Source organism: Equus asinus, chromosome 4 (genome assembly GCF_041296235.1).
Source record: "Equus asinus isolate D_3611 breed Donkey chromosome 4, EquAss-T2T_v2, whole genome shotgun sequence".
In the NCBI taxonomy this organism is placed as follows: domain Eukaryota; kingdom Metazoa; phylum Chordata; class Mammalia; order Perissodactyla; family Equidae; genus Equus; species Equus asinus.
Window position 1 is genome coordinate 54,214,507 of NC_091793.1, and position 15,225 is coordinate 54,229,731.

The 15,225-nt window shown below is 46.7% G+C and overlaps 1 protein-coding gene across 1 annotated transcript; it reads left to right on the forward strand.

Annotated features, from left to right (window-relative positions):
* The first annotated feature begins 104 nt into the window (after window positions 1-104).
* Window positions 105-3,500, forward strand: PHLDA1 (pleckstrin homology like domain family A member 1). Its single transcript, XM_014841563.3, is given in 3 exon segments — window positions 105-215; window positions 217-1,265; window positions 1,707-3,500. Coding segments are annotated over 2 exon segments (1,119 nt in total). The 5' UTR covers window positions 105-119; the 3' UTR covers window positions 1,240-1,265; window positions 1,707-3,500.
* The last annotated feature ends 11,725 nt before the right edge of the window (window positions 3,501-15,225 follow it).

Here is a 15,225-nt window from a genome sequence, read left to right on the forward strand (position 1 = left end):
GCGTCGGCGCTCGGCTGTGGCCCGCGCTGCGGGGAGCAGCTCCGGGCCGGCGGGCGGAGGCGGCGGCGGGGCGGGGCCGGCGCGGGGCGGGGCCGGGCGGCTCGGGAGGGCCCGCGTGAATGAGGCGCGCGCCGGCGGCCGGGCGCCGTTCCGCGCTGGGCTTCTCCCCGCAGCGCGGGCGCCGGGAGCCGCCCTTTCCGCTGGGTGTCGCTCGGGGGCGGGGGGGAATGGCCCATTCAAAAGCGCCGCGAGGGGGCCCGGCCAGTGCCCTGCAGTGAGCGCTCGCGGGAGGACGGCGGCGGCCCGGCGGCTCGCGGCGGCGGGACCTTGTGGCGCCTCAGGACGCGGCTGCCCCCCTGCCCCGACCCCGACCGACCGCCGCTCTGCCTCCTGCGCCTCAGCTTCCTCTGTGCGCTCCGGGCGGGCGGCCGTGGGCGCCGCTGGGGCGAGGACGGCGCGCGGCTGCTGCTGCTGCCCCCAGCCCGGGCGGCGGCAAGTGGGGAGGCCGAGCCGAGCGGCGGGCCGCCCTATGCCGGGAGGATGTTGGAGAGCAGCGGATGCAAGGCACTGAAGGAGGGCGTGCTGGAGAAGCGCAGCGACGGGCTGCTGCAGCTCTGGAAGAAAAAGTGCTGCATCCTCACTGAGGAGGGGCTCCTGCTCATCCCGCCCAAGCAGCTGCAACACCAGCAGCAGCAGCAGCAGCCCGGGCAGGGGCCGGCCGAGCCGTCCCAACCCGGAGGCCCCGCCGTGGCCGGCCTCGAGCCGCCGGTCAAGCTCAAGGAATTACACTTTTCCAACATGAAGACCGTGGACTGTGTGGAGCGCAAGGGCAAGTACATGTACTTCACTGTGGTGATGGCCGAGGGCAAGGAGATCGACTTTCGGTGCCCGCAGGACCAGGGCTGGAACGCCGAGATCACGCTGCAGATGGTGCAGTACAAGAACCGTCAGGCCATCCTGGCGGTCAAGTCCACGCGGCAGAAGCAACAGCACCTGGTCCAGCAGCAACCCCCGCAGCCGCAGCCGCAGCCGCAGCTTCAGCCTCAACCCCAGCCCCAGCCGCAGCCCCAGCCCCAGCCGCAGCCCCAAGCCAATCCCCAGCCCCACCTCCAGCCGCTCCACCCGTATCCGCACCTGCACCCGCACCCGCACCAGCACACACTCCCGCACCAGCACCAGCAGCCGCTCTCGCAGCCGCACGGCCACCGGCTTCTCCGCAGCACCTCCAACTCGGCCTGAAGGGGGCAGCACCCGCGCCGGAGGAGGTAAGCGCCGGCGACCCGGGCTCCCGGGGCCGTTCCGAAGAGCGGCTTTCGGGGTGCGGGGAGGAGTAGGAAGCCTGCTCCCGGGTTTGGCTCTCGGGTGGAAAAATGAGAAGCTATTCGAAGTTTCTGGGAAGGTGGAGAAAAGGGAAGCAAGCCGGGGCCGGGAGCGGCGGCGCAGAGAAGGGGGCTGGGGGACCCGCGCCGGGCGGGCGGGCCTCGCGGGCCGCCTCCCTGCCGGCCCCGCGCGTGGGCGGGGGTGCGCGCCCCGGCGACACCGCGGCCTCTCTCCGGGGCCCAGGCGCCACGTAACTGGGTCTGGGCGCTCGAGGGAGCGACCCTGGTGACTTTCTGGGCACGCTTTGTCCGCCGGCCCGGCCCGAAAAGAACTGGGTTATGGAGGATTGTGAGCCGCCCACTTCATTCCATGTCATTTCTTTCCAGGTTTTGAGGACTTGAGGAAGTGGGACGAGCACCTTTCTATTGTCTTCACTTGGCTCCAAAACAAGACGGTCTCCCCGCCCCGCGCCAGATCAAGTAGTTTGGACATCACCGGACTGATAACTCGCGATTCCTTAGTTTTCTGCATTCTCTTCACCGCAATGCAGGAGACGCTCTCTAGTCCAGAGGGCTTTATTTATGAACCTTGGAAAGGATCTCCCAGGATGGTGGACCTTCTAGGAGCAATGATGTACTGTAATTTTATTTTAATGTATTTTGACTTATGATTATTTATTAGTTTTTTTAATGCTTGTTCTAAGACATTTCTGAATGTAGGCCATTTTTCAAAAAGAAACTTGATTTTCAAAAACCTATTCCCTAGTAAGTTCTAATCTTGGAAAAGAAAAAAGTAAGAGGGCGGCGGAGGGGAAAACATTAAGAATTCATACATTATTCTTGGGGCATTTTCCAAAGGTCTGATACTTTGATTCTTATGCAGGTGGTTGAAATTAAACTCTGTGGTATTACTTCTTTTTTTATTTTGAGATTTTTTTCTCCTCGGACATATATTTTGTGTAGAATAGAGGTTTAAAGAAGTTAAGTGTTCAGAAGTGTGTAATTATGAAAATCTAATCGCTTTCCTAAAAGGAAGTCACTAGTAGTGAGATCTGATTCCAAATATTTAAAACATAACCCAGCTGATGGCAGGATGATCATGTGGTGAATATTCGGTTGGACTGGGTCTGCTGTAGGAAAAGCTTGGCTTCATGTCACGTGTGTGTGACTCGTTTAATAAGGAGATTTCTATGATTTCCGAGTGTGAATGCAGTAGGTGTTTCATTTCAGAAGCCGCAGTGGGGAGAGAGAACCATTCAGCCCGACTGAGAGGACATTGATGCTCTCACCCATCACCCACACTAGCGCTTCTCCTCCCCAACAGCTTTGCACACTTCACTTGAGCCGCATTTTCTGACCCGTTTACTTTGTTCTGGAAGCATACTCTAGAATCTCATAGTTTAAAATACAGTTTGTAAATATTTCAAAGAACTAGGAGTCATCACTTTTTGTTTTCGTACTGAAAATAATGTTGATCAGATAAACCAGCTGTTTCGCTTTTTATTGCTCTGTGAGAAAGTTGAGGGTTATTTGTTTTGTTATTAGGTTAGCTAAACTCAGAAACTGCAAAAGGAAGGGCTGGGTAAACACTGGATTTTCAGTAAGAAAACAACCCCAGTCTTGTTTCAGCCCCTTGTGCAGGAGTCTGGGGGGCGGGGTCAGGGGAAGAGGATGGGCTTTTAAAGGTAGAACAAACCCTCTTCTGTGTGAAATCAAAGGGATGGTCAAAACCCACCAGGGCAGATGCTGCTGAAGTTTAAAAAGAGCCACAGATGATACCAAATCCTCTTGGGGCCGAAAATCACTTCCTATCTGCGGGGCTTCACTGCCGGGTCTCTGTTTTCTATTATCTTTTTCACGAAGTCTTGATCAGTATTTTTCCAGCATCTCAATTGGAATGGTCAGTATCAGGCCACTGCTGTTATATGTCAAGAAAGGAAAACAGAATTTCTTTATTCTGCCTCCATCTAAAAAGGAGTGTCAAGGTCAAATTACTTTTTAGTGCAATAATTAAAGGTTGACATTTTGAGGTCATAACTCGAATCCAAAAAGTTATGGGGGGAAACTGAAACTCTAGCAAAAGGCGAGCAAAACTTAAGTGGACTCCTACTTCCAGTGGCTGAGTTGCAGTTATAAAAATATGCTGCAAAAATTTAAAAACTCACATGTATATAACATATATATGTATATATATCCTGGGCAGCTCTGAGAGCAGATCTGAAGGCTTCTTCAGTTGGTCCGACTTCTCTGGAAGCACTGCCGTACTTGTAAGATAGTGCCTCGTGTACTAAAGCAGATCATAGAACCCCAATTAAACCACAGCTTTTTTCCAGATGAAAGGATCTTTCTTTCAAATTCTTGTGCTATAAAAAAAGTAAAATCCATACCGTACTTACTTTTAAAATTAGGATTTGCATAGGTTTTTAAAAGGCATTTGTATGTTGTTAGCTTACTTATAGGGTAGGTAGTGTCGTGGAAAAAGATCCGCTGGGGCTCCCTCCTGGCTGCTGGAGTGTTCCCCACAATGGCCGTGGTTCTTGACTGGGCCTCCAGATTTGTGGCTCCTTGTCTTGTCTTTCCACAGCCCTTAGTCCCTGGTCTGCTGTGATGTTTATACGGAGTTGACCCTCTTAGTGGCTCTCTAGTCTAAACCCCTATTAGCGTTTAACTGTGACATTCTCAGAAATTAGAAAGGAGTAAGATGGTTTCTGTTGTTTGACAGTTTGAAATTCTTACGATTTAATAATTTTTTCCAGCACAAAGTCGAGCATACTTAACAAAACTCGAGAAAACAAAATACAATGGCAAATCATGTAATGTGTCAGTGGCTCTATTCTGCCTGTAAGAAAGTGATACAAACCACCTACTATGGGTCTTATGAAGCCTAACAAATCACTTTCACAGAAAAAGGTAAAAATACTTCTTTCAACCCAAGAAAAGGAAAAAGGGAAGAGGAGGTCTGATAGAAAATCCACCCCTTAAATAAACATAAAATGTAAACTGTTGGAAAATTAAAAGGCATGTCGTATCTGGAAACTGAACTTTTGTCCTTGAACTTGTGTTGGCACCAAGCCTCCTACACAGTGAGCTCAATAATGTTTGTTGGGACAAATGCATGAAAGAAGGGAAACACGTGGAAGTCCCCTGCACCAGGAGCCATTGTCCCCCACCTCCCGCGGTGCTGCCTTTCCTTGCAGTCCTGCCACCCCGAGAGCAACTAATCCTGGCTGGCTGGCAAGCTGCAGAGCCTTGCTTTCTGGGGCGGCCATCACGTCTGCTGGGGTCTCCTGCCCCTCGGGGAGTGCTGAGGTCTGCGAGGAGATGGCTACAAAGGACCTTTCAAATGGACGTCGCCCTCACAGAGGGAGCTGGGATCCTTTCATCACGTAGAAGTCAAACCAGCTTTCTAATTTCACTTCACACACTTTGTCCAGTGGAGGTAAAAATCCCCAGCGTGTTTAGGAGTTGCCCTTCCATGTGAACGCTGTTAGGAAGTCCGGCTTAGGGTGAAAGGCCTGTTTTAACTCTTTTCTGCTCTCACTTCTTTTAAAGACCCCTCATTTTAAATCTGACACTATACAAGTTTGTTGCCAGTGTGTGAGTTCAAACACATCACTCGCTTTCTGGGAAGGTAACTTGGTGTCAGCCTGGCTCCAGGGTGTACACCATCAGGCTCAGGGGGGCTGAGAGGAGGGGCCTCAGACTTGAGGGAAACTGGAGCCACCCCTTAGGACGTGCTGCGGTGTGAGATGAGGATGGGCCTGTGAGCATTCGTTCTTCTCTTTTTTTAGTAAATATCCAACTAGTTGCTTTTTGCTTTCCCAGTAAAATGCCCTCAGCAGAATAAAATTTAAATTTGGAAATTACAGAGCTTGATATTGAATCCATTAGCGATTCAAGAGAAATACACCTGTTTACCTACAGCAACCTAAGATGTGTTAATTGTGGAATTGTGTTGGACAGGTTTTTAAGAACTATTTTCTAAATTCTTGACACAGTTTGAAGGGTGACTTTTTTATTTTAATTCGTGACAAATAGAAATGGCAAGCAACAGGCTATATTGGAGTATATGAGGAAGCCATTTGGTGTAAACCTAATTCGGCCTGACTTTGTTATTCCAAAAGGGCCTGACATGGCCGTTGAGCCCGCATAGTATATCTGCTTTAAACGTTTCCTACAGCAGGAACAAATGCCCTTGAGATAAAGGTGCAACTTCTCCCACATTGGCATTTCCTTAAGGATAAGCATCTTTCCTTAGGCTAGGAACTGATTGCTGCACTCACCTTTGACCACCCAGCTCACCTGTGACCACCCAGCTTGAGACAACAGACCTGCCACCCTGCTGTGTTCACCGAGACAGCAGACCTACCTGCTGTGGCCATCAATCGCTGTGCCGACAGAGCAGTCTCGCGACTATTGTAAAAGGGACATTTTAATCCTATGTGAAACATCCTGTTTGGGGGTATATAACCACTCTGTGCACCCCACTTCTTCGGTGCCCTTTCTTCCTTCAGGAGGAAAGGCCCTGGGCCATGGTCCTCACATTTTAGCTCAGAATAAACTCTCCCAAATTTTCATTTATAGATTGGTTATGGATTATTTTCATCAACAATTAGTTAATTAGTTTTTTGAGGAAGATTAGCCCTGAGCCACCAATCCTCCTCGTTTAGCTGAGGAACACGGGCCCTGAGCTAACATCTGTGTCCATCTGCCTCAACTTTATGTGCAGGATGTCTGCCACAACGTGGCTTGATGGGCGGTGTGTCGGTCCTGGCCTGGGATCCCAACCAGCGACTCCTGGGCCCCCGAGTATGCGGACTGAACTGAACAGGCCGGCACCTGAAGGGTGACTTTTTGTTCTGCAGTGTTGAATAGCCAATCCAGATTTACATAAGATTGGAGGACATAAGATCGGCAGGACATTTGCCAAACGGAGTATAGGATTCAACAGGGTTTTCTTAGAAAGGATATTATTGTCCAATGAAGGAAACAGACGGACTCTGGATCTTTAGAAGCGTCCACATAAAGGCAGGTGAAACCAACCCCTATGTCCTCTGAAGCTGCCCTGCTGGTCATGAGCTGGGCAGCAGGGAGGGGTTTAAGCATAGGTGGGCCTTCCCGATCACTGTATTTATTTTGAGAAGAAAGATGGGACAGTGTGTGTTATATTCTGCTGTCAGCCTTCTGCTTAGTTTCAGAATATGCAAACGCCAGCTTCTGAAAAGCAAGCATCGCCGCGTGCTGAATGCTTTATAGACGATAGCCTTTGTGAACTTAATGTGTAGTCATGATTTGTGTAAATGCGTCTCGAATGATTTTGGAGAGATGTGATTGATTTTTTATATTTTCAAAATGCACTCCATTTCAAATAAAGTATTTATTGAGAGGACCGACCTGTGCCGCTGTTGAAGCCCTGTTCACCTGCACGTGCAGGTTGTTTCCCATGGGAGAAATGGCCTAAAGGGCTTGGCTGTGTACAGGGCATGACCATTCAGGGAAGAAAAAGACCATTTTTCGGGTTGGAAATTAATGTTTAAAAAATTACCTGAGAATTTTGAATAAAGAAATTCACTCAGATTTTTTTGGCGAAATATTTCATTTTCAGAATGCTAATGAATTTGAGTTGAATTTTCCACAGTACCCCAGAGGACAAGAAATGGTCCCCAGTGATAACCTGAAACAAGTTCCCTCTCAAGTCCCAATGAGGTTCGTGTCCTCTCAGGTCTCTTGAGAGGGTAAAGCCTTGACTTCAGGGAATCATCCTTCAACTGGGCATCTATAAAGCTCCCTGTTTTATGTTGAGAGCAGAGGAGAGACTTGATTCTTCAAAGCGAAATAGCGTAACTTTACTCTTACAATCTCTATTGGCATCTAAAAGCCTTTAAGCCTCAAAAACTTTAAAATAAGAAATTGGAAGGCAATTTTGTGTCCCTTAGCATAGTCTTACATTGATAGCTTTATTACTCTGCTGTTTTCTTTCTTTAAAGAAGAAATGAAATCTGGGAAGACAGGTTGTTGCCCTCGTGCAGGGACCCAAGGGGGGCCACGGGAAGCCGGTGTCCACAGTAGCCGGGAAATAGAGTCACAGCACATGGGTTCAAGCCCCAGTTCCACCACTTACTAGCCAAGTAGATCTTGAGTTACTTGATCTCTTGGAAACTCAATTTCTTTCTCTGTAGAATGGAGTTGATAAAGGCACCTGCCTTTGGGTTGTGGAGACTTAAGTTCGTACACACACAGGTGCTTAGCACAGGGCCCGGCAGGGCTGTGAGAGGGGGCTCCCTGCAGTTCAGGGTGGATGAACCATCCCGGGGATCATTAGATCCATAGGAATACATAACATATGGTGTTTTAAAGCTATGAATGGAATTTTCTGATATCTCAGCATTTCTTTTAAATGGTAATAACAGTATGGTGGCAACATCCTTGTATTCAACTTTGAAAAAAGAAAAAAAACATTATTTATAGCACTACTATTTTTATTTGCTGATTACTTTTCAGTCTTGGCCCACATGCTTATGTATTTTAAGTGAGTTACAATCAAACAATCCAAATACTCATATATGTAGATGTAGAGAATGCTGTGGGGCTCCGCCCAGGTGGCTACTTCAGGACAGAGAGGGCACAGGGTCCGCAGTTATGAGAGTGGTGGTGGTTCCTGTGCTCTCAGCGAGTCCTTTCCCAGGACTTGTCCTCAGCCTTGTCTCAGTGAGAGCCACGCGCCCTGGGACGCACACCCTCCTTGGGGGTAGCCCACATCCAAAGATCGGTCTTTGGGGAGTGGATGAAGACCGGGCCCTCTGCCTCAAGTCAGGACAACGGTAAGGGCCGTCTGGCTCCCAGAGCTGCCTGGGGTGGGCTGAGCCCTGTGCCAACAGTGAGCTGGCATTGCAGTTCGGCGCTCCCTCTGCCCAAGCCTGTGCGCCTTGCTCCCTCCAGGGCGAGTTCCCAAGAACACTGCTTCCCCTCAGCTTCTGCCACCCAAACCTCCAGTCCCATCTCGGAGTCTCAGAACCTGTTTGTCAGGGACGCCTGTCAGTGACTGTGTGTGTGTGAACGTACAAGCGTGGGTATAAACGTGCATTTCCACGTCGTGTTTCTGCAGGAAAGCTGGTGGTGTTGGCAGAGGGGGATAGCACGATGGTTAAGCCTGTGCTTCAGGGTAGGGCTCTCTGCCTGGAGCCCTTCTGTCCCCTAGGAGACATTTGACAATGAAGACATTTTTGGTTTTCCCACCTGGTGGTAGAGGTCAGCGATGATGTTAAATATCCTGCAATGCACAGGACAGCCCCCCACAACAAAGAATCATCCAGCCCAAAATGTCAATAGTGCCCAAGTTGAGAAGCCCTGCTGTAGAGTCTGATGTCTTATTCTTAGCAGCTGACTGCCCTGGAGCAGGTGATTTCATTCATTTCAGCCTCAGTTTTCATGTGAAGAGGCAGACAATGATAGTACCTGTCTCATGGAGTTATGAACCCAAAATTAGATAGTTCACATAAAGGCTTGTCACTGTTCCTGTCAAAAGGTCAGCATTCAGTTCATGGTGGATATCATCCTCATTATTACTATTTAAAGTCGTACATTTAATGACAGCCTAATGTCCCACTGAGGTGATGTATTATTTCATTCCTTTGCCTCTTGTCACCTGGTGGATTTCTGTTTTTATACTGTTATCAATACATATCTTCATGCATACAGCATACTGAACAGAGCACAGATTCGGGTTCTAGTCTGACTTTACTTAGGCCTGTGACATGAGGCAGTTCACTCAATCTCTCCAAGCCGTAGCCTGCTCATTTGTATGGAGGACTAATAGCCCTGCCCTTGAAGAGCTTTGATGGACATGCTGTGCAGTGGCAATGAAATCTGTATGAGTTCAAATCCCAGGGCCACCACTGAACCATTCACTTACAGTAAAGCATGACGTAAATGAAAACATTCCTGTTATCTGGCTACCATTTTAAGAGGGATTAGATATTGTATCCATATATCTATGATACATATATATGTGGATATTATATGTGTATATAATATACATTTGTGTATTACAATCCAAGTAATTAGGATTTAAGAAATAGGATGTTCTTGCAACTAGAAAAATAGCATGAAGTAATTCCTAGTTTTTTGTAGAACTTAAGCCAAATATATCTTTATATTCAAGTGGAAGGCATCATATGGACACAACGTTGCAACTGTCCAGAATTATTGACACAGGAAAACCTGAGTTCACTGGTCGTATGAATCTATTCAGCCAGGTGTTCTTCCTTGCTTTGTTTCTTTTTCAAAGACCCGTGGAAAACCCTCCCCACATCGACAGGCAGACAACGCCGTGGTGGAGGCATCCTAGCGCCCTGGCCTCCTCGCCCACGAAGCGAGTCTGGCTATCAAAGACGGCGCGGGCAGGCCAGGGGCCTGTGGAGATTCCGATGGTCTGGGGGTGCTGTTGATGCAGGCGGCTCTGCTTGGTCTGAGGGTTGTTCCAAATCTGATTTTATCTCGAAGGGGTTTTTAGGACCGGAGAACAGAGAGGCCCACTCTGCTACCGCTCGGTGCAGAATCAGAGCTGCTCCTCTGAGCTGGGGCGGCTATGGGAGTGCCTTGCTCTCCACCAGAGCGTTCACCCGAAGCATGTGATGTTTAGTTAGACTCCAGAAATGAAGACCGGAGAAAACGTTCAATGCGGTTCTGCTGCCCCCTCTCAAACTCTGCCAAAGTCATTGACGACAGGGTGAGCACACGGTGCTGCGGCCCCGGAGACCAGACGCCCGTGCTTCTGAAGCAACCGACAAAGGAGCATTCAACTGTTGTGCAGAAAGAGACAGGAAATGACTCGAGGAGTTTCAAAGTTTTGATTATGTCACTATCCTCCGCTGGCTTTCTCCTGAAGCTGACAGTTCATACAGGTCAGTTCCTACTGAAGCTGGCAATGATTTTGCAAGCCTTTTGGGCTTTGCTGGAGCAAATCCTACCAAGTGGTGTGGCTCGCTCTGTCAGGGCTGACTCACCCCTCAGAGGAGCAGAGCAGCTTCGTGACTAATCACAGTCAAAGAAGCCAAACTTGCAACAGTTTTAGGCATATTCTCTTTCTAGTTTCTAGCTGTTGAAAAAAGGTGCATTTCCACAAAGCTTGGCTGCAGTTTGCAAAAACCTGCTTTTAATGACCCTTCAAAGTGTCCCCAAATACGTGTGTATGTCTGTGTGTGTATAAGCTATGTGTGTGTGTGTATAAGCTATGTGTGTGTATGCATGTCTGTGTGTGTGTATAAGCTATGTGTGTGTATGCATGTCTCTGTGTGTGTATAAGCTATGTGTGTGCGTGTGCATGTCTGTGTGTTTGTACAAGCTATGTGTGTGTGTATGTCTATGTGTGTATAAACTCTGTGTGTGTGTGCGTGTGTGTGTACTAAGCTCTGGCTTCCTCAGAGCTTTGAGCATCTGCTTTGACGGTTGGCCACCCTCTGCCGAGACCCGTTTACAAAGCAGTGGTCCGTGGCGGTGCCAGCTCCCTTTGGATTTCCCTGTTGCCGTGTGGCAGCACCACCCCTGGAGGGGACGACTCTGCTCTCGGTGGGAGAACAATTCAGTCACTTATTTAGTTCCTGACAGCAAAGGAGATCCTCACAGGAGATTTCAGCATGTGAGTTGTGTTTGCAGACGTGAGAGTGGCTGTGATCCTTGCACAACACCCTGGCTCACTCTAGAATAATTGTAATTACTGCCAGAGGTTCTGGGTAAATCCCTGATGCCTATAAAAAGGGCCAGGCAGCTGCTGGAAGGCCTAAATTGCATGGCTATCTCAGCAGCTGGCAGACCCTGGTTTGTATTTGCCGTCTATAAAATGGTGGGTAATAATACCTCTCCTCTACTTGCATAAATGGTGAGTTTGAGAGCAGAGCTGAAAATGGAATTTTAGGAGCTTAAACAGTCTCATTCATCCCCCCCCTTTTTGCAGAGGAAGAAAATGAAGCTAAGAGGAGCCCGTGACCTTCCCACAGTCACACAGCTAGTTCAAGTCAAAGCCAGGATTAAACCCTGAACCCAGCTGCCTTGATTCTTAATTATCGCTCTTCCCGCTGGACCACTACTCTGTAAGGCTCGGAAGGCACTTTATATAAATTCAAGGTGTTCTCATTCTTACAAATAATCACTTGAAGCATTCACACGTCACGTCTTCTCCCCTCCAAAAAGAAAAATTTTTATTTAAATAGTATTAACCGTCTTCTAAAGAGGTTTACAGATACTGAAAATAAACTAATTCTACAGTTTTAAAAAGTGGGTTGTGGGGCCAGCCCAGTGGCACAGTGGTTAAGTTCACACACCTTGGTTTGGTGGCCTGGGGTTTGTGGGCTCGGATCCTGGGTGTGGACCTACACACCACTCAACAAGCCACACTGTGGTGGCGTCCCACATACAAAATAGAGGAAGATTGGCACAGACGTTAGCTCAGGGCCAGTCTTCCTCATCAAAATAAATAAATAAATAAATAAATAAATAAATAAATAAAAAGAAAGAAATAAAAAGTGAGTTGTGACTTAGACCTTCCAATATAATGCAAGTGGGTTAACAGAAACTTCAAGTGAGAGGAAAATTCACAAAAGAAACCAAGTGTATATTTTGAGACAGACATATTTTAAAATAGGGTTGTTAGAATATATTCTTTTTCAAAAACTTATTGAAAATCATTTATTTAGAAATGGGCTTAAAAAGCTGTTTGGAATTTATTTTCTCATGTGGCTCCTAAATTACTCATGGAATGCTTCCAGTGTTACTAGCCACCCTGAGGTCTTGAAACAATCTCTGGAGCTGAAAAACGTTGAAGCAATCTGAATGTTTGAGGAGGTGGCTGACTGGTTGTTCCAGCCTCTCTTTGTAGGTGTCAGGAGAAATAATCCCCGAGGAAAGGTTTGTCGAGGGTGATGCATCCACTAGCATCCATGAGATCCTACTAGGTGGGGGGTGGAGCTTGTCGCTGCCCTTCAAGGGGACCAGGTGAACAGAATCCACACAGCCCCACATCCAATCATAAATAAGTTCACGACCTACTGAGGACATTACCCCAAACCAGACAACTTGGAGAAGATTTCAGAACTCGTACCTTTTACTGACAGGAGAGGGGAGAAAAAAGGAGAGGGCTCCCTAAGGAGTATGTGTACTCCAGCAGCTGGGAAACCAGTTTTTAACTCCAGATTATGTATGCACCCTGAGTGACGCCATTATTTCCTCTGACATAGAATGACCTTTTGCAGGGCTCCATTCACAGCACTTGGCTCCCTCCCGGAGTCACAGCACTTGTCACAAGGCAGTGGGGTGCCTGCTTGTTCTTATGTAAGTGGTGACTGGAGGCCTGATAGGGCGTGATGCTGACAGCCTCTCTCTGACAGCACATTGTCAGCATTCTTGACCCGGGCACTCCAAGAGCCTGGGAAAACACTTTGATTTCAATGTGGCTTTAAAAAAACAGTATCCAGTTGAATCAAATGACTTTATAAAATAAGTCCACACAGCAGCTTTTGTGAGATTAGTTGGTCCTCGAGGCCCCTAAGCAGATTCATGACTGTGTTGGTGTCATAATCAGGGTACCCTCTTATTTGTGTGCACTTAACTTGACATATAAAATTAATATTCTTACTACAAACTTATTGCACAGAAATTAACACGTGGAACAGGGTTGGGAGACACAGTGTCCACACATTAGAACCACATAAAGAGCCAGGCACAAAGTGGAAGGTGTGGGTTGTGAGGATTGGTGAGTCGGTTCCACCCTCCTGAGAGTGGCGGGCTCCCTGCAGGACCGGAAGGTGAAGAGATCTGCCAAGAAAATGGACGGGAGAGCAAGGTATTTTTCTGAAGACTTGCTCAATTCATGCTTTCCCGAAGTACCAGTGAAAATCTCCCTTTATGGGGAAAAAACCTTCACTCAGGATGTAACGTTCCTCTGGATCTTTAATGCTTTGGCTTGTTTCTAACAAGTGATTAAGAATGGCATTTTTTAAACAGCCCACTAATTGGGAAAAAATATTTACAAGCTACTTATCCGACAAAGGGTTAATCTCCATAATATACAAAGAACTCACACAGCTTAACAACAACAAAAAAACAAACAACCCGATCAAAAAATGGGCAGAGGACATGAACAGACATTTCTCCAAAGAAGATATAAGTATGGCCAATAGACACATGAAAAGATGTTCATCATCGCTAATCATCAGGGAAATGCAAATCAAAACTACACTAAGATATCACTTTACACCCGTTAGATTGGCAAAAATATCCAAAACCAAGAGTGACAAATGTTGGAGAGGTTGTGGAGAAAAAGGAACCCTCATACACTGTTGGTGGGAATGCAAACTGGTGCAGCCACTATGGAAAACAGTATGGAGATTTCTCAAAAAGTTAAAAATAGAAATACCCTATGACCCAGCTATTCCACTACTGGGTATCTATCCTAAGAACCTGAAATCAGCAATCCCAAGAGTCCCATGCACCCCTATGTTCATCACAGCATTATTTATAATAGCCAAGACGTGGAACCAACCCAAATGCCCAGAAACTGATGATTGGATAAAGAAGATATGGTATATATACACAATGGAATACTACTCAGCCATAAAAAAGGACACAATTGTTCCATTCGCATCAACATGGATGGACCTTGAGAGTATTATGTTAAGCGAAATAAGTCAGACAGAGAAAGACGAAGTGGAAGTTAACATATAGACAAGGAGATCTGATCGGTGGTTACCAGGGAAAAGGGGGGGAGGGGGGAGGGCACAAAGGGTGAAGTGGTGTACCCACAACATGACTAACAATAATGTACAACTGAAATCTCACAAGGTTGTAATCTATCATAATCTTAATAAAAAAAAAAAGAATGGCATTTTTTAAAAACGGAGATTATTTTAGAGGAAAAGGGAAGTGAAGAATTAAGCTTTCCTCTCTCTTTTGAAGACTTTCTTTCTCCCCTAAACGAGTCTCTGAAAAAGGAACTAAACACACAATAGAGTGAAACTTCTGTGAATTTTCTACAGGCTCAAATCTCTTAAGAAGTATTTTCTATAATTTGACTTATTTGGAAAGCTGACATTCATTAGACTATTTCCTCCTACGTCCTCATCCGACAGAGGAGGGTGCAGGTCATCATATCTCTCCCACAGGCTTGATATTAGGAATTAATTCAGTCAGTTTATGTAAAGCGCTCAGCCAGGGCCGGGCTCAGATAAGTGCTAACAAAGGGCAGCTACAAGAGTAACGAGGAAACTGCTGGGGGAGGTGATGGCGCGTGGCAGATGGTTTTTGGGTCCAGGTGGCCAGACTTCCCATTTTTTTTGCACATTATTTTCTTCCACAAAAAAAGGTAATGCTTTTTTAAATAACACACCTTCACAAACTTGGTTGCTAATTCACATATTTAAAAAAAATACTTTTAAACAAGAATTAGGAAATACAGACATCTGTGTAAAAATTAGAACTATTTCTCCAGGTTTTTTAATCAGTGATTGATAAGCCGGATTCTGCTCAGCAGATTTAACTAAAAAATAAACTTAAAATGACTTTTTATGTAAATAGAAGAAGCTTTTAAAAATAAATTTTGTGCAGGCACTGTGGTAAGCCTAGCAGGGACACAAACAGGAGTAAGACATAAGGCGTGCTCTCGAGGAACCTCTGTCTGAAGCCTGTAGAAGACGAGACACAATACTATTGGTGGCGTGGTACTTATGTAGTAGTAAATCCAGAATTAGGAATAGCAGTAGCAGCAGCTAACATTTATTGGGTACTTACTAAATGCCTGGCCCTATTGCATATGGATTATCTTATTTACTTAGTATAAAGATCTTTGATGGAAGTACTTCAGTCAGCAGTAGATTTGAGCGTATATAAAAGATAATTCCAAATAAATGTATTAAAA